At 38.3% G+C, this 26,666-nt stretch overlaps 1 protein-coding gene across 1 annotated transcript in view; it reads right to left on the bottom strand.

The window, feature by feature from the left end:
- Positions 1-26,666, bottom strand: part of LOC107101891 (tumor necrosis factor receptor superfamily member 19-like) — a 34,286-nt gene that overhangs the window by 5,742 nt on the left and 1,878 nt on the right. The window contains exons 3-6 of the mRNA XM_015400976.1: positions 25,463-25,576; positions 17,976-18,154; positions 17,801-17,886; positions 8,637-8,801 (exon numbers count right to left, since the gene is read on the bottom strand). Coding sequence (XP_015256462.1) covers positions 8,637-8,801; positions 17,801-17,886; positions 17,976-18,154; positions 25,463-25,576 — 544 coding nt within the window. The remainder of the gene's footprint in view (positions 1-8,636; positions 8,802-17,800; positions 17,887-17,975; positions 18,155-25,462; positions 25,577-26,666) is intronic.

Here is a 26,666-nt window from a genome sequence, read left to right as displayed (position 1 = left end):
ACTGTTTTTAATATTCTTTTTTTGTTTCTGCATTTTTTATTTTATTTATTTTTTATTGATTTTTTTTCTACTTGCTTTGATTCTGTTTTATCTTCCTGTATTTTAATCATGTAAAGCACTTTGCATTGTCTTTGTACTGAATTGTGCTTTACAAATAAATTTGCCTTGCCATTATTCTTACCGCAACCTTTTAATGAGGTTATTATATTTGTAGTTTTGTTGAATTCTTATATTAACTTAAATAATTGTGTTTATCTTATGGTAGTAATGAAAAAAAAGTGTAAACCAGTTATTCAATTTAACTTCATTCAAGGTTATTTAAGATGCATTTAAACAAGTTCACAATAATTTCAAATATGATCATTTTCACTCCACTTTTTAAAAACCTGGTATCTTAGTTTTAATCCTTTTTTTGTAGTTTTTATCATCTTAGAATTTCACTCTTACAATCATCATCTTCATCAACCCAACTGCTTTCTTCGTCCTTCAAACCAACATCTCCTCTGCAAACTGCACGTCTTTACATTTTTCCCCATGCTTTATCTTGCTTCATCTTTGTTTGTTTAGTCGTTTCTTTTCATTATCATGTGTTTTAATCTAAAGTGAAGTAGGGCTGCACGGTATTAGGAAAAATGTAAAACATGCCGATAACAATCAAATGATTCTTCACAAATATCTTATACCGTAAATTCATCATTGTCACATCACAAAACACCATCTAATGATGCATTTCTCACTATCTGTGGACTCTGCTCATGTCTTAAAATAATTATTTCAGAGGCGTTGCAATGACCCAGCAGCATAATATTCATTAGAAAGTCCCAGGATTTCATTGCGCTCTCATGGAGGTTAAGTTTTCCGAATAAAACTGTATTTTAAAATTGAATCTAAATTGAATTTATTACATGTTTACTGGTCTTTTGTAATATTCTAATCTTAAATTTCATGTTTTCCTCATCTAGAAGCAGAAAATCATTGTAATTAACAAAATAAAGGCTTTAAAACAAAGGTCTGTTTGTTATTAACCTATAACCTGTGTTTCCCATAGTTACTGAAATAAATCAGCATTTCAATAGTTTTCAAATTTATTAAATTTATTTATTATGACAAAACTAGAAATTAAAATGATAATAATAAAAGTATTTCCTAAATTTTCTGATCAGTTTTAAAAGTTTTTATTTTTTAACATATCTCTACCAATCGTTTACATGGAGTCGTAAAGCCAAATTTACGGAAGAGGATTAGGGCCAGTGGAAAAAAAAGTTAACTGATTTTTGCATTTTATTTCAGTTTAGTATGGGAAAAAAGTCAGAATTCTGACTTTTTTCTCAGAATTCAGACTTTTTTCTCAGAATTCTGACTTTTTTCTCAGAATTATGACTTTAATCTCAGAATTCTGACTTTTTTTATTGTCAGAATTCAGTCAAAATTCTGAGATTAAAGTCAGAATTCTGAGATTAAAGTCAGAATAAAATTTAAAAATCAGTTAACTTTTTGTTTTGTTTTTTCAGTAGCCCTAATCCTCTTCCATACAAATTAATAAAGAAGGGATTTAGATAAAAGAAAATGACACATGTAGTGTGAGAGCATCCTGACTGACCACTGGGTTTCTTCTCCAGCAGCTGCCTCTTGCAGTAGATGACGCACAGAACCAGCAGCGCCAGCAGGACCGTAGCCAGAGCGCTGCAGATGACTGCAGCCAGGGCCACATCCCGGGGACTGGTCACCACGGGGGGCAGAGGCACCAGGTTCACACGCCCGCTACCTGCAAGGAGATCACACAGGTGGGATAAGACTGGCGAAAAGGAGCTTCCCACATAAAATGCAACAACTGTCCATACGACTTAGGAGATAAAAACAACAGAGGGCCACAAAATGAATGTCATCTAATGAAGCCGATGTGGAAACATGAGATTAACTGTTGCTTCGTGCCTCAGGTCAGCCACCCATTTGCTAAAGCTTAATGAAAGAAGCAGAGGAGTTCAAAGAGAAAACGCCTGTGGTGGATTCCCTCTTTTAACTGCTTCTGTCTTGTTCTCTACAGAAGATGATTTATACACACTGCTAGACCCCCCCACCCGCCAAACACACATCCAAAGGCATATGAAATAAGGCAGCTTTTGAAAAACCCTCACATTTCTTTATTAAATCTCTCATCCTACCTGAGGGGAAACTATGTCTGCATTTGCTTCTGCCATCGGGGACCCTTAACACACATTCATATTAAGCCTTGAAGAATGCAGCTCATTTTACATGTTCGCACAGCTACGAAGCGTTGGGGCTTAATGCGGCTTAAGGCTAAACATCACAATGTAGAACCAATAAGGCTGGATTTTTCTTCTTTTTAGTTTTTTTCCCTTAATTGTTTCTGCAACACATAATCATCATTTAATCAAATGGAAATGTCCAGAGTTACAGCAGACGCCTCGTTAAGTGTATTCTTCTAAATGTTTTCGGAGACGGTTGTTAGTTTAAACAAAGATCACAGAACGCCACTTCACAAGGACTCATTCAGAGTCAGGTTTCACCAGTGACTCCTCTTTCAGTTTGCAGATGAAAGTGCAGAGATTTAAGCAAAAGCTAAAGAGGGTGAGCTAAGAGTCACAAAACATTGTGCAGCTGTGTTTTGACGATTCAGGTGATAATTAATGTTAGGAAGATCATTATGTGAAACTCTTTTCATGTTTCACACATTAAAGAAAGATGAATGTGTTTAAATAGCTTTTGGGTTTTTTCAAATATAGATTCATCTAACAAATATTCTGCTATTGGACCAATACTGATGTCAGATAAAATGTAATGGTAAAAATATAAAGAGAACTCACTAAAGATTTTCTAGGTTGCTATGAGGAAAAAATCCCAATAATCTAAAAGCTGAACTTTAAATCTACAATACACATTTTTACTGGTTTAAATGCCAAAGTAAATCTTTGGACCTTTTAATCACTTTAAATTAGTGACTGGTGGAACATCCTTTTATTTATTATTTCTAAGAATATCTTCGAAAATATTTAGAAAAACAATAAAAAAAAAAAAAAGAAGAAAGAAATCTACTAAGCAACATTTAGCATGTTGTGTGGATAAAGCCATGTTGTCAGACTAACCTGAGGAAACTGACCAGGAAAAGAAAAATACCTTTTTTGGTCTGTAAACGTTTTTAACAAAGAATTAATTGGAAAATTACCCTGCAAACAAGTTCCTGCAGATTATTTCTTGAAATATTTATTTCATCCTGGGTTCAGTGAATTACAGTTTCTTACTCTGATGAAATACATCCCAAGCATTTTTATTTCCTTTCTACAAATTATTCCACAGTCAGCCAAAACAAAAGGAAAATTAAAATGATAGCAAATAAGCAACAGTATGGGAGAGCCAGTAATATCACAGGCTGATCTCATTGGATGCCATTGAATATATTTTTACACTTAATAAACCACATGGCAGCCGTGGATGTAAACATGTTATCTAGTGTAAACATGTCATCCTCCAACTACTTCAGGTCGTCTTCTTCGTCTTTTTAATGCAGGTCCAGTTGCAGATCACGTGGCTCGATTCACGTGACAAAATGTGATTAAGGTTTTGAAAACACAGGAATTTTGATACAACCGAAAAAAACAACTCCTCATCGAAGTGTTTGTAGTGTTTCTATTTAACAAATTTGTGAAATGCGATGGTTAAAGGAAAAGCACCATATGATTCAATGCAATCAGCTGGGTTTCCTTTGACAGAAAACTTTATATCAATTTGATTTTTGGGTTGGAATGTCTCTTTAAAGTGTTTTGAAATGTGTTGTAAATTGGAATTATATGCATACACTGCAAAAAATCTAAATCTAGATACCGGTAAGTCATTTTTTTCTTAAAATAAGTACATTTGTTCTTAAATTGAGGAGTTAAAAGAGACATTTAGCCAATGGAACAAAACAATTTAAACTTAAAATAATAAAACACAATTGCATTGTCTTATTTCAAGTGCATATTATCTAATTATCTTATTTTAAGAGTAAAATTACTCATTCCATTGGCAAACTATCTCATTTACCTACTCAAATTAAGCGTAATACACTTCATTTAAGAAATGTTCACTTATTTCTAGATCGTTTTTGCGGTGTAAACTGAATTTAATTAATAATATGTATTATTTAAAAGAAAACCCTGCAAATGTGACATTCTGAATGTATCCAGTGAGGGTTAATCTACACATTTTTTCACCATATCACAATATCGTGATTAAAGGTTTTATTATCTGCTGCTACTGAAGACAGTATTAGGTTTACAGGCAGACAGGGAAACTTTGAGCCCTTTTAGTTTTGCTGAATCACTTCTCACATATCAGCCATTTTCTTAATATTCAAAATTTCCACAAGATTTCATCACCAGTAGCATGCCTAGGCATTCAAAATTATTAACCGGGAATGATTATTAAGGTCTTATTCATATTGCTGCACACAGCTATCTCTGATCTGTTTAAAAAATCAAACAGTTTCCCTCCCTCTGTATGATTTTTTGGGCGTGGGTTAATAAAGAGCGATCAGTGGCAGGGAGTGTGCCGGGATATGGAACAAATAGAGCCGTTAGCAACGAGAATGGCAGCTAGAATGAATGAGTTCTTGTTTCAGGAGATTTTTTTTTTTTTTTTTTCACCAGTCAGCTCCGCTATTTGCTTTTCAGTATATTAATCATAAAGGTGACCAGTATCAGCCTTTTCACGTTCAAGAGCTCTTTGTTTCACAGTGTAAACATTGCTTTAGTGCTGGGCAGTTTTTTTCCTCTTCTCTTTCAGACAGATAGGGGATAAGGGTTTTCTAACATTCCTTCAATAGGGGAGGAAAAAAAAGATTATAAAACCCAAAGCAGAGCTTTGAATCTCAAAGGATCGGTTAGAGTTATATGAGAAGAAGCGCATGAGATGATGGAGCATTCCAGAGCGACTGGTGAAGCACAGACACCGTGGCACAGCTTAAACCATGCTGGTTTATATAAGTTCCTGTTTATACAGGCGTGTTTGTATTGAAAGGCTTTGGCTGCAGTTAAGCTGGTAAGTTTTTGTTTGCTCTCAATCCTCCTGGTCAAATGGAAGAATAGAATATAAACTGCTCTGGCAAAAACATTCAATCACAGTGAATCAGGTCAAGAATTCCTTCAGCCAAAAACGTTTAGAAGCAGAACATAAAATGTCCTCCTAAAGTCAATTAGTGTTGTTTCTCTGTGTGTTAGTGTGGTTTTATGGCCTGTTAACCAGCCCAGGATGCCTGTGTGGTGTCTGACATCTGACCAGAGTGTTTAAACTTGGGTCTTCATTGTGAAGGTCAGATCCAGCCCCTCCGAGGTGAGCATCAACACAAAGCAGCCTGTTATCGGAGCGCCGGCAGCTGCGGCGCACACAGATAAACACTGCTCCATTGAACAGGCCTCACCTGCTGATATTATCTCCACCCAGACCAGACCAATAAACCGCAGCCTTTCACAGACTCTTCTGTCTGCTCTCCCTTTATGGAACGCCACTTACAGCCCAAATAAAAGCAGCACTTCTTTGCACTTTGGAGGACTCTTTGACTTCAGTCTCTGCAGTTTCAGTGAATCCTGTTAAGGATCTGAATTAAAAACCTGCAAATAACAAAAGACAAAATGTCTTTAAGTCGTTTTTTTAATAGATGAAAGAGAGACAGGCGTAGTGCAGTAGGTTCCCTCCCCCACCTGTTGCTGCACACTGCTTACATGCAGCTGACACAAAGCTGCACTTTTCCCATTTGCTTCATCATATTACTATAATAAGAGTCTACTCCTAATGGAGGCCAAAATGTAAAGCTATGAGTCCATTCCGGTTTTAAAAACTATAATAAAATTGTTCAAACAAATTAATGATGAAAACTAGGCGGAAGAGAAAGTTCTACAGATCTTTTTTTTCCTTTGTAACATCTTTTGAAACCAGTCACAGTAGGTAATGTATACATGTTAGAACACAGTTAAGTACCTCCAGGGACAATATTTACCTCTTACTGTACATTAACTTGACCTGTAAATCTCACAGTAGGTTCACCACATATATATAGTTAGCTAATGTACAAAAAAAGGAACAGTATAGGTCTTTTTTCTGAGCTCTTCTTTTAAAAATAGGCTTGTTTGTTTTTCAGTTAAAGTGCTCACAGTGGGTGGTGTAGTGTTTTCCTAAAGAAAGATATTTAAGCAGATATCACTCAACTAAAGGTAAAAAGTATGATGCAGAGGCTAGTGATGAACCGATCTGATATTAATATCGAATATCGGTAGGATATTAGTCATAAATCTTATATCGGATTTTATCGTCTGCCATCTAAAATCTCCAATACTTTCATGCTTATGAACTTTGGTTAAAAGCTTCTGTCGCTCTGGTTAATTCTTCATGGGTCAGCCGTTTTTATACCTTTAGCTGTCGACCTTTCTTCCTTGTTTTAGTAATATTACTTGATCAAGCCTTCTCAAACATTCTACAAAATAAAATAGGTGCTAGAAGCTGGTAAGATTCACACTAACGTCTTATCGGGTCAATATCGGTATCGGCCAGTTCTCAAAGCTGCAATATCGTATCGTATTGTAAATGAAAAAGTTGTATCAGGACACTCCTAGCAAAGGTAGTACTCCTAAAAGTATATTTGTGCCAAAAATCTGACTTTGTTAAATCTGACTTCGTAAATGTAACTAGTTACTTTCCCACTTTTGTCAAAACAATCTGACAGTAAAGGTATAGAAATTCAGCAAAGATGAATTTAGACTCTCAAATCTAATGTACTACTTCTCCTTTCAGCAAACATATAGAAGAACGGCCTCTTTTAATAGAAACAACACGCTGATATCAACTGGTTGTCTGCTCAGGTGCAGTATTAGTCCTGTTAATGTATGAAGAGTAGAAGGACTTAGACGGTTTATTATTTATTTATGTTTGCTTAGGTGTGGGTATTACACTCAACGTAACAAATGTAGATTTTAATTATTATAGCTGTAATGAATATATAATTTTTAACAGCAACAATTCTGTTTTTCTTTGCACATTTAAAATATCATGCAAGTCTCTGAGAAACAGTCTCCTATTTTTAAAGTAATTAAACAGAAATCAAATTTTGTAATTCAATTTTAAATAAGAAAAACAAATATCTCTCTCCAGCTCTGTTTGAACTTTTAAAATGCAAAATAAAATAAATGTTTGTGAGGTTTTTTTGCCCATTATTCCTCTCTTCTATAGCACTACTGAATATGATAATGGCTGTAAGCTGGTATTTTGACAGTTTTCTTATAGTTGACTAAGAGAGAAGTCAGGACAGAGTGTTCTGCAGTCAGCAGCTATCATGATCCCACACGCCTGCATCTGAGTAGCTTCCATGACTGTGGGTTGAAACACTAAAGCCACTGGTATGAAATGCAGCTAAGCTGGAAGATTTCCTGTGTTTCGGGGATCTGACTTTATGAACTTGAATGTAAGCACGGTTCAGGTTCTGTTAGAACAGCCTTCGCCAACCAAGCCCAGTTGAAATCCAGGAAGTAATTTTTTTTTATTATTTATCAGGATTTTTAACAGAGTTGTGAAATTTCTGCAAAAGTATGAAATGGTTTCCAGGTCTGAGTGCATTAGGGGAAAAATCAAGTACTCAAAACTGTTCAAATTTGGGGACTTTGTTCCAAATTTTGTTATGTGGAAGATAAAAAAAAAACAAATCTCTATGAATCATTGAATTAACAGTGTTTATGTGTGTTTTGGGGGTGCACGGTTGTGCAGTCTGTAAGGGTTGCCTTACATCCAGAGGGTCTGGGCCAAGGGTCTCTCTACATGGAGTATGCCTGTTCTCCCCGCAGTTCTCTCTGGGTACTCCCACTTCCTCCCACAATAAAAAACATGATTATTAAATTGTTATGTGACTCTAAATAACCCTTAGGTGTGAGTCTGTTTGCATGGTTGCATGTCTTTGTGTTGCCCTCAGATGCACTTGTCCAGATGCCCCACCTTTGGCCCAGAGATTGCTGAAAAAGCGGTCCCGAGCAGTTTTACACGCTGTAGGAAAAAAAGTTCACGTTGGAAAAGTCTTTATAAATATATAAATCTCCTTTACTCTCCTGAATTATAAGGTAACTTAATTGANTTTTTTTATTAACTACACAAATGCAAAATACAGGGTATATTTGAAATATTGTTTAGTGTGAGGCGTCTGCAAAAAAGACACCAATTTATTTTAAGCCTTTTTTTTTAACATATCTCTACCAATCGTTTACATGGAGTCGTAAAGCCAAATTTACGGAAGAGGATTAGGGCCAGTGGGAAAAAAAAAAAAAAAGTTAACTGATTTTTACATTTTATTTCAGTTTAGTATGGGAAAAAAGTCAGAATTCTGAGAAAAAAGTCAGAATTCTGACTTTTTTCTCAGAATTCAGACTTTTTTCTCATAATTATGACTTTAATCTCAGAATTCTGACTTTTTTTATTGTCAGAATTCAGTCAAAATTCTGAGATTAAAATCAGAACTCTGAGATTAAAGTCAGAATAAAATTTAAAAATCTGTTAACTTTTTTTTTTTTTCAGTGGCCCTAATCCTCTTCCGTACAAATTAATAAAGAAGGGATTTAGATAAAAGAAAATGACACATGTAGTGTGAGAGCATCCTGACTGACCACTGGGTTTCTTCTCCAGCAGCTGCCTCTTGCAGTAGATGACGCACAGAACCAGCAGCGCCAGCAGGACCGTAGCCAGAGCGCTGCAGATGACTGCAGCCAGGGCCACATCCCGGGGACTGGTCACCACGGGGGGCAGAGGCACCAGGTTCACACGCCCGCTACCTGCAAGGAGATCACACAGGTGGGATAAGACTGGCGAAAAGGAGCTTCCCACATAAAATGCAACAACTGTCCATACGACTTAGGAGATAAAAACAACAGAGGGCCACAAAATGAATGTCATCTAATGAAGCCGATGTGGAAACATGAGATTAACTGTTGCTTCGTGCCTCAGGTCAGCCACCCATTTGCTAAAGCTTAATGAAAGAAGCAGAGGAGTTCAAAGAGAAAACGCCTGTGGTGGATTCCCTCTTTTAACTGCTTCTGTCTTGTTCTCTACAGAAGATGATTTATACACACTGCTAGACCCCCCCACCCGCCAAACACACATCCAAAGGCATATGAAATAAGGCAGCTTTTGAAAAACCCTCACATTTCTTTATTAAATCTCTCATCCTACCTGAGGGGAAACTATGTCTGCATTTGCTTCTGCCATCGGGGACCCTTAACACACATTCATATTAAGCCTTGAAGAATGCAGCTCATTTTACATGTTCGCACAGCTACGAAGCGTTGGGGCTTAATGCGGCTTAAGGCTAAACATCACAATGTAGAACCAATAAGGCTGGATTTTTCTTCTTTTTAGTTTTTTTCCCTTAATTGTTTCTGCAACACATAATCATCATTTAATCAAATGGAAATGTCCAGAGTTACAGCAGACGCCTCGTTAAGTGTATTCTTCTAAATGTTTTCGGAGACGGTTGTTAGTTTAAACAAAGATCACAGAACGCCACTTCACAAGGACTCATTCAGAGTCAGGTTTCACCAGTGACTCCTCTTTCAGTTTGCAGATGAAAGTGCAGAGATTTAAGCAAAAGCTAAAGAGGGTGAGCTAAGAGTCACAAAACATTGTGCAGCTGTGTTTTGACGATTCAGGTGATAATTAATGTTAGGAAGATCATTATGTGAAACTCTTTTCATGTTTCACACATTAAAGAAAGATGAATGTGTTTAAATAGCTTTTGGGTTTTTTCAAATATAGATTCATCTAACAAATATTCTGCTATTGGACCAATACTGATGTCAGATAAAATGTAATGGTAAAAATATAAAGAGAACTCACTAAAGATTTTCTAGGTTGCTATGAGGAAAAAATCCCAATAATCTAAAAGCTGAACTTTAAATCTACAATACACATTTTTACTGGTTTAAATGCCAAAGTAAATCTTTGGACCTTTTAATCACTTTAAATTAGTGACTGGTGGAACATCCTTTTATTTATTATTTCTAAGAATATCTTCGAAAATATTTAGAAAAACAATAAAAAAAAAAAAAAGAAGAAAGAAATCTACTAAGCAACATTTAGCATGTTGTGTGGATAAAGCCATGTTGTCAGACTAACCTGAGGAAACTGACCAGGAAAAGAAAAATACCTTTTTTGGTCTGTAAACGTTTTTAACAAAGAATTAATTGGAAAATTACCCTGCAAACAAGTTCCTGCAGATTATTTCTTGAAATATTTATTTCATCCTGGGTTCAGTGAATTACAGTTTCTTACTCTGATGAAATACATCCCAAGCATTTTTATTTCCTTTCTACAAATTATTCCACAGTCAGCCAAAACAAAAGGAAAATTAAAATGATAGCAAATAAGCAACAGTATGGGAGAGCCAGTAATATCACAGGCTGATCTCATTGGATGCCATTGAATATATTTTTACACTTAATAAACCACATGGCAGCCGTGGATGTAAACATGTTATCTAGTGTAAACATGTCATCCTCCAACTACTTCAGGTCGTCTTCTTCGTCTTTTTAATGCAGGTCCAGTTGCAGATCACGTGGCTCGATTCACGTGACAAAATGTGATTAAGGTTTTGAAAACACAGGAATTTTGATACAACCGAAAAAAACAACTCCTCATCGAAGTGTTTGTAGTGTTTCTATTTAACAAATTTGTGAAATGCGATGGTTAAAGGAAAAGCACCATATGATTCAATGCAATCAGCTGGGTTTCCTTTGACAGAAAACTTTATATCAATTTGATTTTTGGGTTGGAATGTCTCTTTAAAGTGTTTTGAAATGTGTTGTAAATTGGAATTATATGCATACACTGCAAAAAATCTAAATCTAGATACCGGTAAGTCATTTTTTTCTTAAAATAAGTACATTTGTTCTTAAATTGAGGAGTTAAAAGAGACATTTAGCCAATGGAACAAAACAATTTAAACTTAAAATAATAAAACACAATTGCATTGTCTTATTTCAAGTGCATATTATCTAATTATCTTATTTTAAGAGTAAAATTACTCATTCCATTGGCAAACTATCTCATTTACCTACTCAAATTAAGCGTAATACACTTCATTTAAGAAATGTTCACTTATTTCTAGATCGTTTTTGCGGTGTAAACTGAATTTAATTAATAATATGTATTATTTAAAAGAAAACCCTGCAAATGTGACATTCTGAATGTATCCAGTGAGGGTTAATCTACACATTTTTTCACCATATCACAATATCGTGATTAAAGGTTTTATTATCTGCTGCTACTGAAGACAGTATTAGGTTTACAGGCAGACAGGGAAACTTTGAGCCCTTTTAGTTTTGCTGAATCACTTCTCACATATCAGCCATTTTCTTAATATTCAAAATTTCCACAAGATTTCATCACCAGTAGCATGCCTAGGCATTCAAAATTATTAACCGGGAATGATTATTAAGGTCTTATTCATATTGCTGCACACAGCTATCTCTGATCTGTTTAAAAAATCAAACAGTTTCCCTCCCTCTGTATGATTTTTTGGGCGTGGGTTAATAAAGAGCGATCAGTGGCAGGGAGTGTGCCGGGATATGGAACAAATAGAGCCGTTAGCAACGAGAATGGCAGCTAGAATGAATGAGTTCTTGTTTCAGGAGATTTTTTTTTTTTTTTTTTCACCAGTCAGCTCCGCTATTTGCTTTTCAGTATATTAATCATAAAGGTGACCAGTATCAGCCTTTTCACGTTCAAGAGCTCTTTGTTTCACAGTGTAAACATTGCTTTAGTGCTGGGCAGTTTTTTTCCTCTTCTCTTTCAGACAGATAGGGGATAAGGGTTTTCTAACATTCCTTCAATAGGGGAGGAAAAAAAAGATGATAAAACCCAAAGCAGAGCTTTGAATCTCAAAGGATCGGTTAGAGTTATATGAGAAGAAGCGCATGAGATGATGGAGCATTCCAGAGCGACTGGTGAAGCACAGACACCGTGGCACAGCTTAAACCATGCTGGTTTATATAAGTTCCTGTTTATACAGGCGTGTTTGTATTGAAAGGCTTTGGCTGCAGTTAAGCTGGTAAGTTTTTGTTTGCTCTCAATCCTCCTGGTCAAATGGAAGAATAGAATATAAACTGCTCTGGCAAAAACATTCAATCACAGTGAATCAGGTCAAGAATTCCTTCAGCCAAAAACGTTTAGAAGCAGAACATAAAATGTCCTCCTAAAGTCAATTAGTGTTGTTTCTCTGTGTGTTAGTGTGGTTTTATGGCCTGTTAACCAGCCCAGGATGCCTGTGTGGTGTCTGACATCTGACCAGAGTGTTTAAACTTGGGTCTTCATTGTGAAGGTCAGATCCAGCCCCTCCGAGGTGAGCATCAACACAAAGCAGCCTGTTATCGGAGCGCCGGCAGCTGCGGCGCACACAGATAAACACTGCTCCATTGAACAGGCCTCACCTGCTGATATTATCTCCACCCAGACCAGACCAATAAACCGCAGCCTTTCACAGACTCTTCTGTCTGCTCTCCCTTTATGGAACGCCACTTACAGCCCAAATAAAAGCAGCACTTCTTTGCACTTTGGAGGACTCTTTGACTTCAGTCTCTGCAGTTTCAGTGAATCCTGTTAAGGATCTGAATTAAAAACCTGCAAATAACAAAAGACAAAATGTCTTTAAGTCGTTTTTTTAATAGATGAAAGAGAGACAGGAGTAGTGCAGTAGGTTCCCTCCCCCACCTGTTGCTGCACACTGCTTACATGCAGCTGACACAAAGCTGCACTTTTCCCATTTGCTTCATCATATTACTATAATAAGAGTCTACTCCTAATGGAGGCCAAAATGTAAAGCTATGAGTCCATTCCGGTTTTAAAAACTATAATAAAATTGTTCAAACAAATTAATGATGAAAACTAGGCGGAAGAGAAAGTTCTACAGATCTTTTTTTTCCTTTGTAACATCTTTTGAAACCAGTCACAGTAGGTAATGTATACATGTTAGAACACAGTTAAGTACCTCCAGGGACAATATTTACCTCTTACTGTACATTAACTTGACCTGTAAATCTCACAGTAGGTTCACCACATATATATAGTTAGCTAATGTACAAAAAAAGGAACAGTATAGGTCTTTTTTCTGAGCTCTTCTTTTAAAAATAGGCTTGTTTGTTTTTCAGTTAAAGTGCTCACAGTGGGTGGTGTAGTGTTTTCCTAAAGAAAGATATTTAAGCAGATATCACTCAACTAAAGGTAAAAAGTATGATGCAGAGGCTAGTGATGAACCGATCTGATATTAATATCGAATATCGGTAGGATATTAGTCATAAATCTTATATCGGATTTTATCGTCTGCCATCTAAAATCTCCAATACTTTCATGCTTATGAACTTTGGTTAAAAGCTTCTGTCGCTCTGGTTAATTCTTCATGGGTCAGCCGTTTTTATACCTTTAGCTGTCGACCTTTCTTCCTTGTTTTAGTAATATTACTTGATCAAGCCTTCTCAAACATTCTACAAAATAAAATAGGTGCTAGAAGCTGGTAAGATTCACACTAACGTCTTATCGGGTCAATATCGGTATCGGCCAGTTCTCAAAGCTGCAATATCGTATCGTATTGTAAATGAAAAAGTTGTATCAGGACACTCCTAGCAAAGGTAGTACTCCTAAAAGTATATTTGTGCCAAAAATCTGACTTTGTTAAATCTGACTTCGTAAATGTAACTAGTTACTTTCCCACTTTTGTCAAAACAATCTGACAGTAAAGGTATAGAAATTCAGCAAAGATGAATTTAGACTCTCAAATCTAATGTACTACTTCTCCTTTCAGCAAACATATAGAAGAACGGCCTCTTTTAATAGAAACAACACGCTGATATCAACTGGTTGTCTGCTCAGGTGCAGTATTAGTCCTGTTAATGTATGAAGAGTAGAAGGACTTAGACGGTTTATTATTTATTAAGTGACAAATGTAGATTTTAATTATTATAGCTGTAATGAATATATAATTTTTAACAGCAACAATTCTGTTTTTCTTTGTACATTTAAAATATCATGCAAGTCTCTGAGAAACAGTCTCCTATTTTTAAAGTAATTATACAGAAATCAAATTTTGTAATTAAATTTTAAATAAGAAAAACAAATATCTCTCTCCAGCTCTGTTTGAACTTTTAAAATGCAAAATAAAATAAATGTTTGTGAGGTTTTTTTGCCCATTATTCCTCTCTTCTATAGCACTACTGAATATGATAATGGCTGTAAGCTGGTATTTTGACAGTTTTCTTATAGTTGACTAAGAGAGAAGTCAGGACAGAGTGTTCTGCAGTCAGCAGCTATCATGATCCCACACGCCTGCATCTGAGTAGCTTCCATGACTGTGGGTTGAAACACTAAAGCCACTGGTATGAAATGCAGCTAAGCTGGAAGATTTCCTGTGTTTCGGGATCTGACTTTATGAACTTGAATGTAAGCACGGTTCAGGTTCTGTTAGAACAGCCTTCGCCAACCAAGCCCAGTTGAAATCCAGGAAGTAATTTTTTTTTATTATTTATCAGGATTTTTAACAGAGTTGTGAAATTTCTGCAAAAGTATGAAATGGTTTCCAGGTCTGAGTGCATTAGGGGAAAAATCAAGTACTCAAAACTGTTCAAATTTGGGGACTTTGTTACAAATTTTGTTATGTGGAAGATAAAAAAAACAAATCTCTATGAATCATTGAATTAACAGTCTTTATGTGTGTTTTGGGGGTGCACGGTTGTGCAGTCTGTAAGGGTTGCCTTACATCCAGAGGGTCTGGGCCAAGGGTCTTTCTACATGGAGTATGCCTGTTCTCCCCGCAGTTCTCTCTGGGTACTCCCACTTCCTCCCACAATAAAAAACATGATTATTAAATTGTTATGTGACTCTAAATAACCCTTAGGTGTGAGTCTGTTTGCATGGTTGCATGTCTTTGTGTTGCCCTCAGATGCACTTGTCCAGATGCCCCACCTTTGGCCCAGAGATTGCTGAAAAAGCGGTCCCGAGCAGTTTTACACGCTGTAGGAAAAAAAGTTCACGTTGGAAAAGTCTTTATAAATATATAAATCTCCTTTACTCTCCTGAATTATAAGGTAACTTAATTGATCTCATATTGGAGAAATTTACCTCTGCATTTAACCCATCCCCTTGGGGAGCAGTGGGCATTCACTGTGTGTGCACTCCCACAGACTGCCACAGTGGCAGTGGGGCTCAAACTCAGAACCTCAGGATTCCAAGCTCTATGTCCGAACCACCAGGCCGCCACTTCAGCAGTTTTGGATAAATATATATACCAATGAAGGTTTTCAGGCCAACAGAGATTTCTACAATTTCTAATGGGAAAGAAAAATCAGACTAGTTTCAACACATTTAGAATAGGGGACTAATGTTTGTTCTTTTGATTTGCAGTTTTTCTATATAGGATTGCATTAATCATGTTTCATTTAAAATACATTTTTCTCTTTTCAACAAGCTGAAAAACATTTAAAATTCCCAACTGGCCAATTGAAGCTGCTGTAATAAAGCCAGTACAGGAAGCTGCTAAACATAAGTATGGGTCTCCACCAGAACAGGGAAGTACTCCAGCAGATGAAACACATTAAAGAGGAATCCATAAAACACAACCTCATTTTAACTGTTCTCCAGAAAACCACCAGGGAAAAAAAGTTAGAGAAAGAAAGAAGAGGAGGAGGAGGAGGGGGTTAAGATTTACAGTCATTGCCTCCCCCCTCACAGCTCCACAGCTGCCCGGGGCCAGTTTGGCTTAAAAGAATGATCTGCCCTTTAAGTTTTCACCATCCCCTTCGAGATAACAGGCGTGGATGGTTGGGAGGGGGGGCTGGCACAACTTTCAACATTTGGTAATACTCCACAGAGAATCCCTGTAGGAGCTAACCGGCTATGTTCCCAGACACAATGGTCATTTTGTTTCAAAGGCCTCCTCCAGTATCAAAACGGGAAGCGGCACAGATGGACAAATGAGCAGACAGAGGAAGGCCTGTTGTCTCAAGGTCAGCGTCCACATCCAGGTTTTCTTTTTCTAACCCACATCAATAAAGAGGCGAGATCAAAGAACAAACCGCCGATCCAATGACACCTTCTTTCTTTTGTGCAAAGACTCAACATGTTTCGATGAGATATCCTCTGACTCCAACCCTCATATCGTCAAAACGCTCCTTAGAAACAGCTGCTGCCAGCAGGAAGTCACGCTACATTACCAAAGGTAAAAGTTCATACGCTTGTTGGTTTCATTTGGAAACCTGAAATCAGACATTTGCACTTGGCCGGGAGGAAGCAGCTAATTGGATGTGCAGCCTATTGGAATGTGTATGGATATTGTAACATCCTTTTCAGATTCTTGTGTTTACATAAAGGCTATTATTTAAACCAGTAAATTCGCTGAATGTTTGTACTTTGTCTCAGATCAAAAACAGAAGACATCTGGTGGATGGCCATCTCTTGGTAGGTTTGCAGTTGTGTCCTGCTCTTTGCATGTCCACACGATCTATTAAACCGCCATTGTACTGTGCAAAGAATGGGATATTGCTTTATGACCTAACCCAGATATAAACTTCATAAATTTTCTCAGTCTTTCAGGTGTTCTCAAAGCCTTGTCTTTGGGGTTCTCGCTGTTTGATATAGACATGCCTTTGCAGAAACTTTCTCTCTCTTTTCTCCTTCAAAAACAGTAGTGTGATTGATCAGGATTTGGATGGGCATTAAGTAGGAAAGAGCAAGAGGATTTTTTCAGACATTATTTCAGGTATGGAAATCCACGCACTGATCTATTACGTAATGAATAGTTTGAGGATCGGCTAATCGCGGTGTCAAGAAATTCCCTCCTCTCCCATTGTGTTGCTGTTGTGTTTTCTCTTGCAGGTGTGACGTAAGCTACAAAGGATCGGACTTTCTATGAGTTTGCCAGCTGGGCTTCTCATGAAATATGAATGCTCAGAGGCAAAACCAACTTTTTTTCTAGTTCTTGCCATCGTTGAGAACAAGAACAAGTTCCTTAGTTCTTGCAGAGTATGCAAAAAGCTTTCGGTCTTTAAAGAACAGTTGGATTCATATTTACTAATCAAGTAACTTCTGAGAGTAGTTGGTTGCAATGGATTTCAGAGAGTATAATTTCAATACAAAGCATACTTTTTGGAAAAACATTTGAAGACCATGCCTGTGCACATTCTCATAGGTCATCCTGGTCATGGCAACTACAGATAGGCTTAAAAATGTCTGTTTACCTCTGATTCAAATCCGTTTCTGGTTTGACAAAAAGCTTGGATGTTTCTGGCTTTAATGGGAGGAAATGTAAGAAAAGCTTACAAAGAGTTTTTTTTAACATTGAACCCAAACTAAGCACTCAGAATGAATGACACGTTTTAAGCCAATACAATCATTACTGTTAAATAATGCATTCAACTCCCCAGCTTATTAATCCAAGTACTTTTTTTTATCTGCATAGCACAGCTGGCTGCCTCTGTTGGACTTAGTGAGTCAAACAGGGCTTGCTCCACCCTCCCAAAGTTGTGGTTCTGGTTACTCTTGCAGACCTTGTGCTGGCATGTTGAGTCTGTGTCTGTGTGTTGGCTTTGTTGTGGCGATGGATTTTGGTTCTACTAGTATTTGGCAAAGAGTTCAATAGTGGGCCTGTGATGGTGATGTTTGCTTTCAGATGTTTGTATCCCCGTTGTTTCATGTTCAAACATCTCCTTCTCCAGGTCTCCAAGGCTGTTTTATTGGAACATTTTAGGCCAACTGTTAGAAGAGGTCAAAAAAAAAATGCAAAAGTGCTTACAATTGGGTTCATAAGGAGGAGGAGGGTCCCCGCACGGTATGCACTCCATGTCCTGGAATCCACTTAATTTTGTTTTCCTATAAAATCTGTTGCAGATACAAGGTTGCATGTTTAGTAAACAAAAATCTTTGTATGTGTATGTAAAATATGAGTGGTTGTTACAGTGCTCTCTCACCCCGGTAGACAGTCGCCACACACAGCGTTGCTGGTGGTGGAGCAGTTGCCCTTCTGGTAGCGGTTGATGAGGCCACAGTCCAGACAGGGTTTGCACTTCTGCAGGCTCCGGTCCTCTTTGAAGCGGCTGCTCCGGCAAGGCACGCACCGGGCATCCTCTCCATAACCAAAGCCACATTCCTGGGGGGATTAACAGGGAAAAATACACTGAGTAAGAAGCTGGTGGGGGGGAGAGTTGGTTGATTTGGGCTGATGTGCAGATGGTGAAAGGGAGTTTGAATGTGAACTCCTGGGGGTCCTGAAATTAAAGAATGATCTTAGCCCGCTGGGTTAGACACCAACAATGGCCGGCCTCTTTTGAGAGTCCATCTTACACAGGCAATAATCTCCCTGACTCTCCCACTATGAATGAGTCGCCTTCCGCTGCAAGACCCAGAGAGGCCAATCATTTGAATAATAAAGCCTTCAGGGGACACCCACTGTTGTATTATCGCAGGTTTATTGCTGTGTTTTTAAACTACTCCCACTTCGCACTGACTCAGTGAGGGTCCCAATGATTGAGAGGCCAGCAAGCAAAGGAAGTGCTTCAGGAAGAGGGCAGGGATTATAAAGAAGTAGATAGAGAAAAGCACATGAATGCTTGTTTTGTCTGCAACTAGAGGAAGGGCAGGAATAAAGGCCAGTTTCCCTTTCATGTGTGAACGATCTAATGCTAACCTTACTGTATTAGTTCACCTGAGCATAAAATACAGCAACTACCATATTTTTTGGTATCCCACGAAAAAAATGTCTAAAAAAAACTAAGAAAAAGTACTTTTTTTTTCCAGTGATAAACATTTCTTAGGAACCACTACAAGATAATATTTCAAACTAGGATCATAATCTGCATGAACGCAATACATGGATGAAATTTTGTATTGGGAGGTGATGGCCTAGTGGTTAGAGCAGTGCGCTTGTGCTCTGGGAAGTTTTTGAAGTACCTGGCTTGATCCCCACAGCCTGCGCTGTGGGTCCCTGAGCAAGACCTTAAACCCCACACTGCTCCCTGGGCAGCCCATTGCTCTCCAAGGGAATGGGTTTAATGCAGAGGTAGATTTCTCTAGTGTGAGATCACTAAAGTTCAGTTATTGTTGTTATTATTATTGTAGTGCACTTTCTCACTTAAAAAAAGACTTAAAACTACTTCTTCTCATTCTTCACAGTGAATAAACCAAAGCCGCTCTCTCGATTGCATCCGACTGTAAACCGTATTCTGATGTGGCTAGAGAGAATACGCTAAAAAACAAAGACTGTTCTGTCCCGGATCTTTTAATCGTCATATATTGTTCTCTCAAGTTTTTAAAATCACCCAATAATCTTTAAATCTTGCCATGTGTAACATTTTCAACTTATTGGGGAGTGGCAGCCTTGCGTGGGGAGTGGTGGCCTAGTGGTTAGGGCATAGAGCTTGGAATCCTGAGGTTGTGAGTTTGAAACCAACTCCTACAGACTGCCACTTGGGCTCTCTAAGCAAGACCCTTAACCCCCAAATATTCCCGGGGCGCCCCATGATGGTACCCCACTGCTCCCCAAGGAGATGGGTTAAATGCAGAGGTAAATTTCTCCAATGTTTGATCAATACAGTTCAATTATTATTAATTATTCTTTAAAAGGTTGACTTTCTGCGTGTTCCTTTGGCCCATGTTGTCGTTTGTTAAAGGTCTACCTCACCTCATGCTTATTGAGACCACTGCAGTAAAGCCCAGCCAATCCATTCCTAGTGTCTTTAAGATTTGATTGTTCATACAAAACTCTCATTATTTCTGATTTTAAATACATTATGATCCCTACTTAGGATTGGTAGGATGAAGGCTGATGTCTGTTGATCTTTCTAAGGAAATTGGTAAGAGGAAATATCATTAAAAAAAAAGCTTCAAAGTTTAAACTGGAGCTGTGACAAGCAAGGCAGAATGAGTAGCCCATGTTTTTCATGCATCTACTAAAGCCTAATATATAACTGCCTACTAGGGTCTAATAAAAGTATTTTTGGCTCAGCATCTGTATAGTATTTTTTTTTAAAGAAATTGCTGTGCTCACCATCAAAGATGACACGAATCTCTGAGAAAAAAAAAAAAAACTAGTTAAAAAAAAAGGCAGCCAAAAACACATCACTTAATTGCAACTGATTATTTTTTTGGGTAGTAGGCTATTGATCCATTATTGTGTTGATCTTGATGGAAGAAATAAACGACTCCACTTAACCCTGCAAGACATTTGAAAACTATTTTGTTTTGTGTTCATGCTAACTTTATTGTCTTCTACTTAATCTTATGTCATCTCATCTATTCCAGCTTTAGGACACTGGCCTAGAACGCCTTCACACTGCAAGCACACAGCTCCCCGGTCCGGATAAACCATGCCGCGTCAGGGTACAGCTCTCTGGTCCAATATTAGGTCTGAGACAGGTTCACACCAGCCTGACCCACTCCAGAAACCAGGCTCTAGCACAATAAAAAGCGTTTCAATGACCACTTTCATTTTCAAGATCTAAATCCTAAAGAAGACGTGCATCATGTGAGTCATGTGAGCTGCAGCCAAGAGTGAGAGGGTACCCAGGAGTCTAGAAGTGAAAGATTGTCTGTCTGATGGTCTGGTGGCACCAACCCCAGATGTGGACCCAAAAGTGGTTGGAAAACTAAAATGTAGCATTTTGTAGAAAATCTAATCTACTCTGCACCTCTCTACCCAAACATTCATATCTCTAAAATTCATGTTTACAGCCCGGTGACCTAGATAGCGGTTAGACATTTACATGACAGCTGATATCACTGTACATTGCACAGAGTGAAAAGATACTGCAGAAATAACATCATGCATTGTTCATTTATTATCAGCTCTGTGGCAGCTGTACTCTTGTAATCCAGGATCCCCATATTGCTAACTAAATCCTGGAGGACAGGCATAGATCATGTAAGTAAATGTCAGCTTCAAAAAGGACTCGTCTCCTTTGGTCTCTCTTCGCCCGTGTCCCGTTTCACTGGCCTGGCATGCACTCCGGCTGGAATGTGGGCAGAAGACTCTGATACGGTGGAGTTGGGTTTGGGGGAAATAAAAATGGAGGTGGGAGGCAAAGATGTGATCTTGCCACGACACTGCGAGGGAGGATTAGGGATTCGGTCCTTCCAGCCAAACACATGCGAGCCTGACATTGAAACCTTGAGCCACACTTGGCCAGGTGGCCCAGCTTGGATGGGGCTATTGCAGCTGTTCCTCTCAACTCTCCATATAAGGCATTACAATGCAGCAGGGCAGAGCAGGGCAACGAGGAAGGGAGAGAGTAGGGATGGCTTATGAAGTAGAGAAAAGGATAATAAACAATTACTATGAACCTGATTTTCAATAATACTGTCTATCAACTGAAAATGACTTGTAAGAAAGCAGAAGAGAGACTGCGGGACAGGGTCTGGTGACCCATTTCCACATGAAGGAACGGGGCCTCATGCAGGAGAATTAATCTCCACCAGGCCTGGCATTGGCACCAGTACTGTTCATGGGGCACCACATGGAAGGATGGGTCCATGCCACATAGATGCAAGCAGGTCAGAGCACAGGAACAAAGCTACGTCCTGAACCTAATATAGTGACAGACTAGATTGTTAACAAAAGAAACCATTATTTCTTTTAAGGTCGCTATTGTTTTGCTAAATATTATCCCTTTTAGCTGTATTGACCTAATATAAATGAACTCAAAGTATAACAAGATGATATTTGCTGTTTAGTTAATCAGGCCACCTACTCAGCTAGATAGCCTATAATTGGTTGCTTTACAGACATGGTGCAAGTAGCATGCCATCTATAGCTGTGGAATAGTATTAATAAGAGTAATGAGTGGAGTTCCTTTGGTCTCTATGTAATGTCTCTGCTTATTTCCTTTAATTAAACTTCTGAGTTTGTTTTCATAGAAGCAACATAAAGAAGCCACATTTTATGGCCAGCTAAATCTTATAATTTTTTTTTTATATGTAGGTTCTAGTATAATTGAACATTTGAACACTGTGAGTTTGAGAACATTCTCAGCAGTTACAGACATACACCCAACATCAGATAGAAGTCCAATGTAGGAAACAAACTAATTTCAATGACAGAAACATTACCATTTGGGTAATAAAATCAATTTATAGTGTAAAATGGTTAACACATATATGGCATCTGTCTCAAATAAGAGACCTCATTGAATGTGCAGATGGCTGTATCCCAAATTAAATGTCAGAATATCAAATTGAAGCTCTTCGAGTGCTTATTTTGAGAAACTAACCCATTATTTTGAGAAAGTCACAATGTTTTGGCTAAAGGAGCAGCTGTAGCAGAGAGGGTAGCACAGAGCCTCTGGAGATTAAAGATCAAGTTTCAAAAACAAAAAATCTTAATAATTAGTTTTATATCCCATAATGCAATGGGGGGAGTGGCAGCCTAGTGGTTCGGGCATAGAGTTTGGAATCCTGAGGTTCTGAGTTCAAGCCCCACTGCCACAGACTGTCACTCTGGCTCTCTGAGCAAGACCCTTAACCATTCCCCTGCTCCACAAGGGGATTGGTTAAATGCAGGTAGTTAATTTTGTTGCTTTGTACTTGTGACAGTGTGATGACAATTTAAAAAAAACTGGATTTTTTTCTATTATTTTTTTTTAAAGGAACAATAGATGAAAAATAAAAACATACAAAAAGATGTTATCGACATTTGCCCACAATCAACATACATGGATGAAAACAAACACTTGTTTTTTTTTTTTATCTACTAGTCAGAAATAGTTTTACAGGTCCTTAAAAACTATGAAAACAGAATAAAATAAGCAGATGCTTGGCATCACGTTCCCCTGCATGTCCTATCTCCTGATCTTGTTTGGCTGAGACTGCCAAGCATAACAGCCGTGTGGAGGGGAGCGGGGGGCCGAGCTGGCTGAGACCTGATGCGTGTTCAGACGCAAAGATATTTCTGAGATTAAGAGGGAATCACAAGAGGAGAAGGGAGGGGGGGAGTGGCCAGTTATATGATCCTGTGATGAAACGACATGGAAAACACTGCCAAGTCAGTTGGAGCGAGCTTCTCTCCAGCTCATAGCACTATCAGACTTTCCGTTATGCTTGGGAAGGCTCTAAAAACACCTTCAAACAACTTTAGACAGAAGAATCATAAACCCAAACAGACAGAGTGAATGGTTTCTATGATTTATAGACGTCTGTAATGCCTTTCAGTTGGTGGCACTCAGTGGTTCTTTGCTTTGGGTTTGTTGTTGAAGGAAAAATGACCCTCTAACTACATGCTTAATAACATTGATATATCAAAAACATGTGTTCCTGACTTTAATTTATTTTTTCCCCTAACTGCCATCATCTAGAATCCGTTGGAAGATTGACAAGCCTTTCTTTGACCAAAGCCGACTGAGTATTAGCCTCTGAAGGAAAGCTGGAATGAAATATGTGTCGGGGAGAGAAAGAGTAACTGCTTATAATGGGCTATGTGTGGGTGGTTCCTTGAGCAACAGTTAGCGTGGCGGTGCTAATTGATGTTTGTCAGAGCAGCTTCCAGAGGCAAACTTCCAGAGCGAACTGGGGCCACATTCCTGTGAAATCTCTATAGCAGCTGCACAGGAGGACTCCAGAAGTCTGTTTCCCTCCCCGCCGGGTCAAACCCCCATCGTTTCTCAGCGTTACTCAGATCTCTGATCACAAGTTCTTAGAGTCTTTGCCCCGCTCCCAGGCTATGTTCTTTCTTTTGAGTCGACATCCTGCTACCTTCAGAGAAAGAGTGAGGCGGCCAATTATTAACCAGAACCCCAGGGTGGTGAGCTGCACTCACGCCTGTTGAGCTGGCAGAGGAACAGGAGGACCACTGAAGCATACACAGGTCATGTTAGTGTGAAGTCAAATTAAAGGGCTTAAATGTGTTCAAAAGATGTAAAACTGAGAGGGGAGAGGTTCTCATCAGTAATTTTCCCTTTTCTAATGTATATTTGTTACAAAAATCTTCCCTAGTATTAAGCCTAACACTAATACTGCAAATTATAGAGTAATGCCCATTTTGCTTTGCTTTCTTTCAGAACATATTTATTTCTGTATAAAATCTTATGCTATGATTTTATGCGTCTGTATATGTAATGTTATGTTAAAAGAATTTGTTTTGTAAGGGCGTTCTTGATGTCTACTAGTTACAGCACACACAGTAGTGATAACCTTTGAGCTTTACCTTTTATTTCATTACTACCACACTTTTTATTGTGTTTGGACCTTATAAGATAGTCTGGCACAAATACTGTTTCATTATCTAATGGAAGGAAAGGTTTAAAAAGTCTTTACGAATAAAAATCTGAAAAGTGTGGTGTGCATTTGTTTCTCGCAGTCATTTCCTTTCGGAGAAATATCTTTTAATTACAGCTTTTCAGGGCATGTTTCATTCAGCTCAGTCAGTTTGGATAAAGAGGGTCTTTAAAATTCTATTTCAGGTTTTGTTAAATCTGATGGCTGTTTAGGGTTACTTTTCCTGCAGGAAGGTGAACCCCCACCCCAGTTTTATAACCAAAACCTACAGCTTTTGTATTCACCTGCATCTTCCCACCAGCTTTTTCAAACTCTGCTGAAGAAAAACGTGGCCACAGCATGATGCTTCCCCCACTATGCCTTAAAGGGGGGTCTTTCACAACTTTCATAAAATTAATGCATAGATTAAATCATACAAAGGTAACTATTTTTTGGTCTAAGAACACCCCTTCTGAAAACAAATGATTGCATTAAACTTTTTAAGGTGCATCAGGGTAGAGCTGACTTAATACAAGAGTATGCCACCCTTTCGAGGTATCTATTTCTAAAATAATGAAATATAGTGAGCCCTTTTTTTAAACTAAACAATTACACACTACTTTGTATTAGTCTATTCAGTAACACATATTGCTTTCTGTAAATTCAATGAGACAAATTCTTAAAAAGTTTAGGGTATCCATACTTTGGTAAATCTTGTTTATTTGGCTTCCCATCACTGAATCTGCATGTGAAGGTGGGAAGGCACCGCAACCGCTGCTGCTAGAGAGGAAAAAGTCTTTTTCTAGCCTTAACTGACACTACAGAGGCCTGTTTGTACAAAGCTCATAGAAAGCTGAGGCTCAGGGGGTGGAAACGACTGTAGAGAGAAGCAAGCTTAGGCATGGCTTGCTTCAGAGGTTGAAGACAATGGGTTGGACCGGGCACGATGGGGAAAGACAATGGAAGCCATTCAGCTAGAGGAGGTCAAAAGCATGGGTGTAACTGATTAAAGAAGGGCCGACATTGTTGGACAGGAGTTAATAGCGGTTTGGCTGCACTCTACATGAAAGGGAGGAAGCAATAAATATTGTTGCTTGATTTTCCCGACATGCAATGCTAAACGGTTTTCTCCAACACCTGCTGATCGTACAGCTGATCGCTATCAGTTCGCTGAAGGGGGAGGAAAAAACACATTCGGATACGGTTGTGCTCCAACCTTCGAAAGCTCCTGCCCAGCGTCGCACTGTTTGCAGGGTTTGCAGTTCCCAAAGCGGTCCTTGTACTCCTGCTCTCTGCACTCTCTGCTCCCCTCCATGGCTCCCACGCAAGTCTGAAGGGAAACAGACATTTGGTGAAAGTTAGGGATTCCTGTGTTTCATCACCGCTTCTATACACCACAGATAAAGCAAAACCAAAAACAAACCACAGAAACACACCACTTGGTTTCATTATAATTCAAGGGGGTCTAACTCCTTACTATTGACTCCTTAGTAACGTCTAAAACATATGGGATGTGATGAGATCAAACCTTAATGAGACCTCTGGGGAAAACTTTATAGCTGGAAACAGAACAGGAAACAGAGAAACAGGGAGGCTGGGGAGCAGATACAGTCATAAAAGTGCAGCAGATAGGGGGGATGTCAGCGTGCACCCAGATGGGAGTTCTCAGTCTCCTTTTTAACACTGGAGGACACATGGTTCAAGTTAGCATCTGCAGTTTACGCAAATTAATCAGGATTTTTAAAAGTGGTCATGGATTTTATCTGCATGGTGGAATTGTTATGACATGTCAGAGAAAACTTCAGTTATACGCTAATGGGTTGCCTCTCCCCCTCCTGTCTACGACGACTTTACATTTTTGTCGCTTTCAGGAAAAGTTTTCAGAAATGCTTCTGGCAAAAGAAAACACCAAATTCAACTGAGGGAACCATGTTTTTTAACCAGGGTGCTGATGTCAAACCTCAGTCCATGATGCCTCCTTGTTAGACCCATATATGTTTCTGTGAATTGATCAGCTGGTTAATAGAGACTATTAAATTTTATCTCTTGCTTCCAAGATAAACAATGATAAAAAGATAAAAACCACCTCAACCGTTTGTCACCAGACCAGGTACCCTGACTAATGCACTTCAGGCTAATGCATTTTCACAACCAAAATATGTATAAATCCATTTCAGGTAACATTATTATAGCTGTAGTAACTCAGCATGCAGCTAATGATTATTTTGCTAATTGATTTAGCTGTTAATTTTTTATTTTTTTGGCTTAATCAATTAATATTCAGACAGCAAAAGGTTCCTTAAAGATGATTTTTACAGCATCAAACCAGGTGAAACTAAAACTCTTGAGGAGTTCTGGATGGAGCAACAGACGAAGTTTCTTTTAATCTTAAATGCAATATATACATAAAATATATAATA

The sequence above is a fragment of the Cyprinodon variegatus genome, unplaced genomic scaffold (genome assembly GCF_000732505.1).
Source record: "Cyprinodon variegatus isolate N-32 unplaced genomic scaffold, C_variegatus-1.0 Scaffold1168, whole genome shotgun sequence".
In the NCBI taxonomy this organism is placed as follows: domain Eukaryota; kingdom Metazoa; phylum Chordata; class Actinopteri; order Cyprinodontiformes; family Cyprinodontidae; genus Cyprinodon; species Cyprinodon variegatus.
This window is presented reverse-complemented; position numbering and strand designations above follow the sequence as displayed.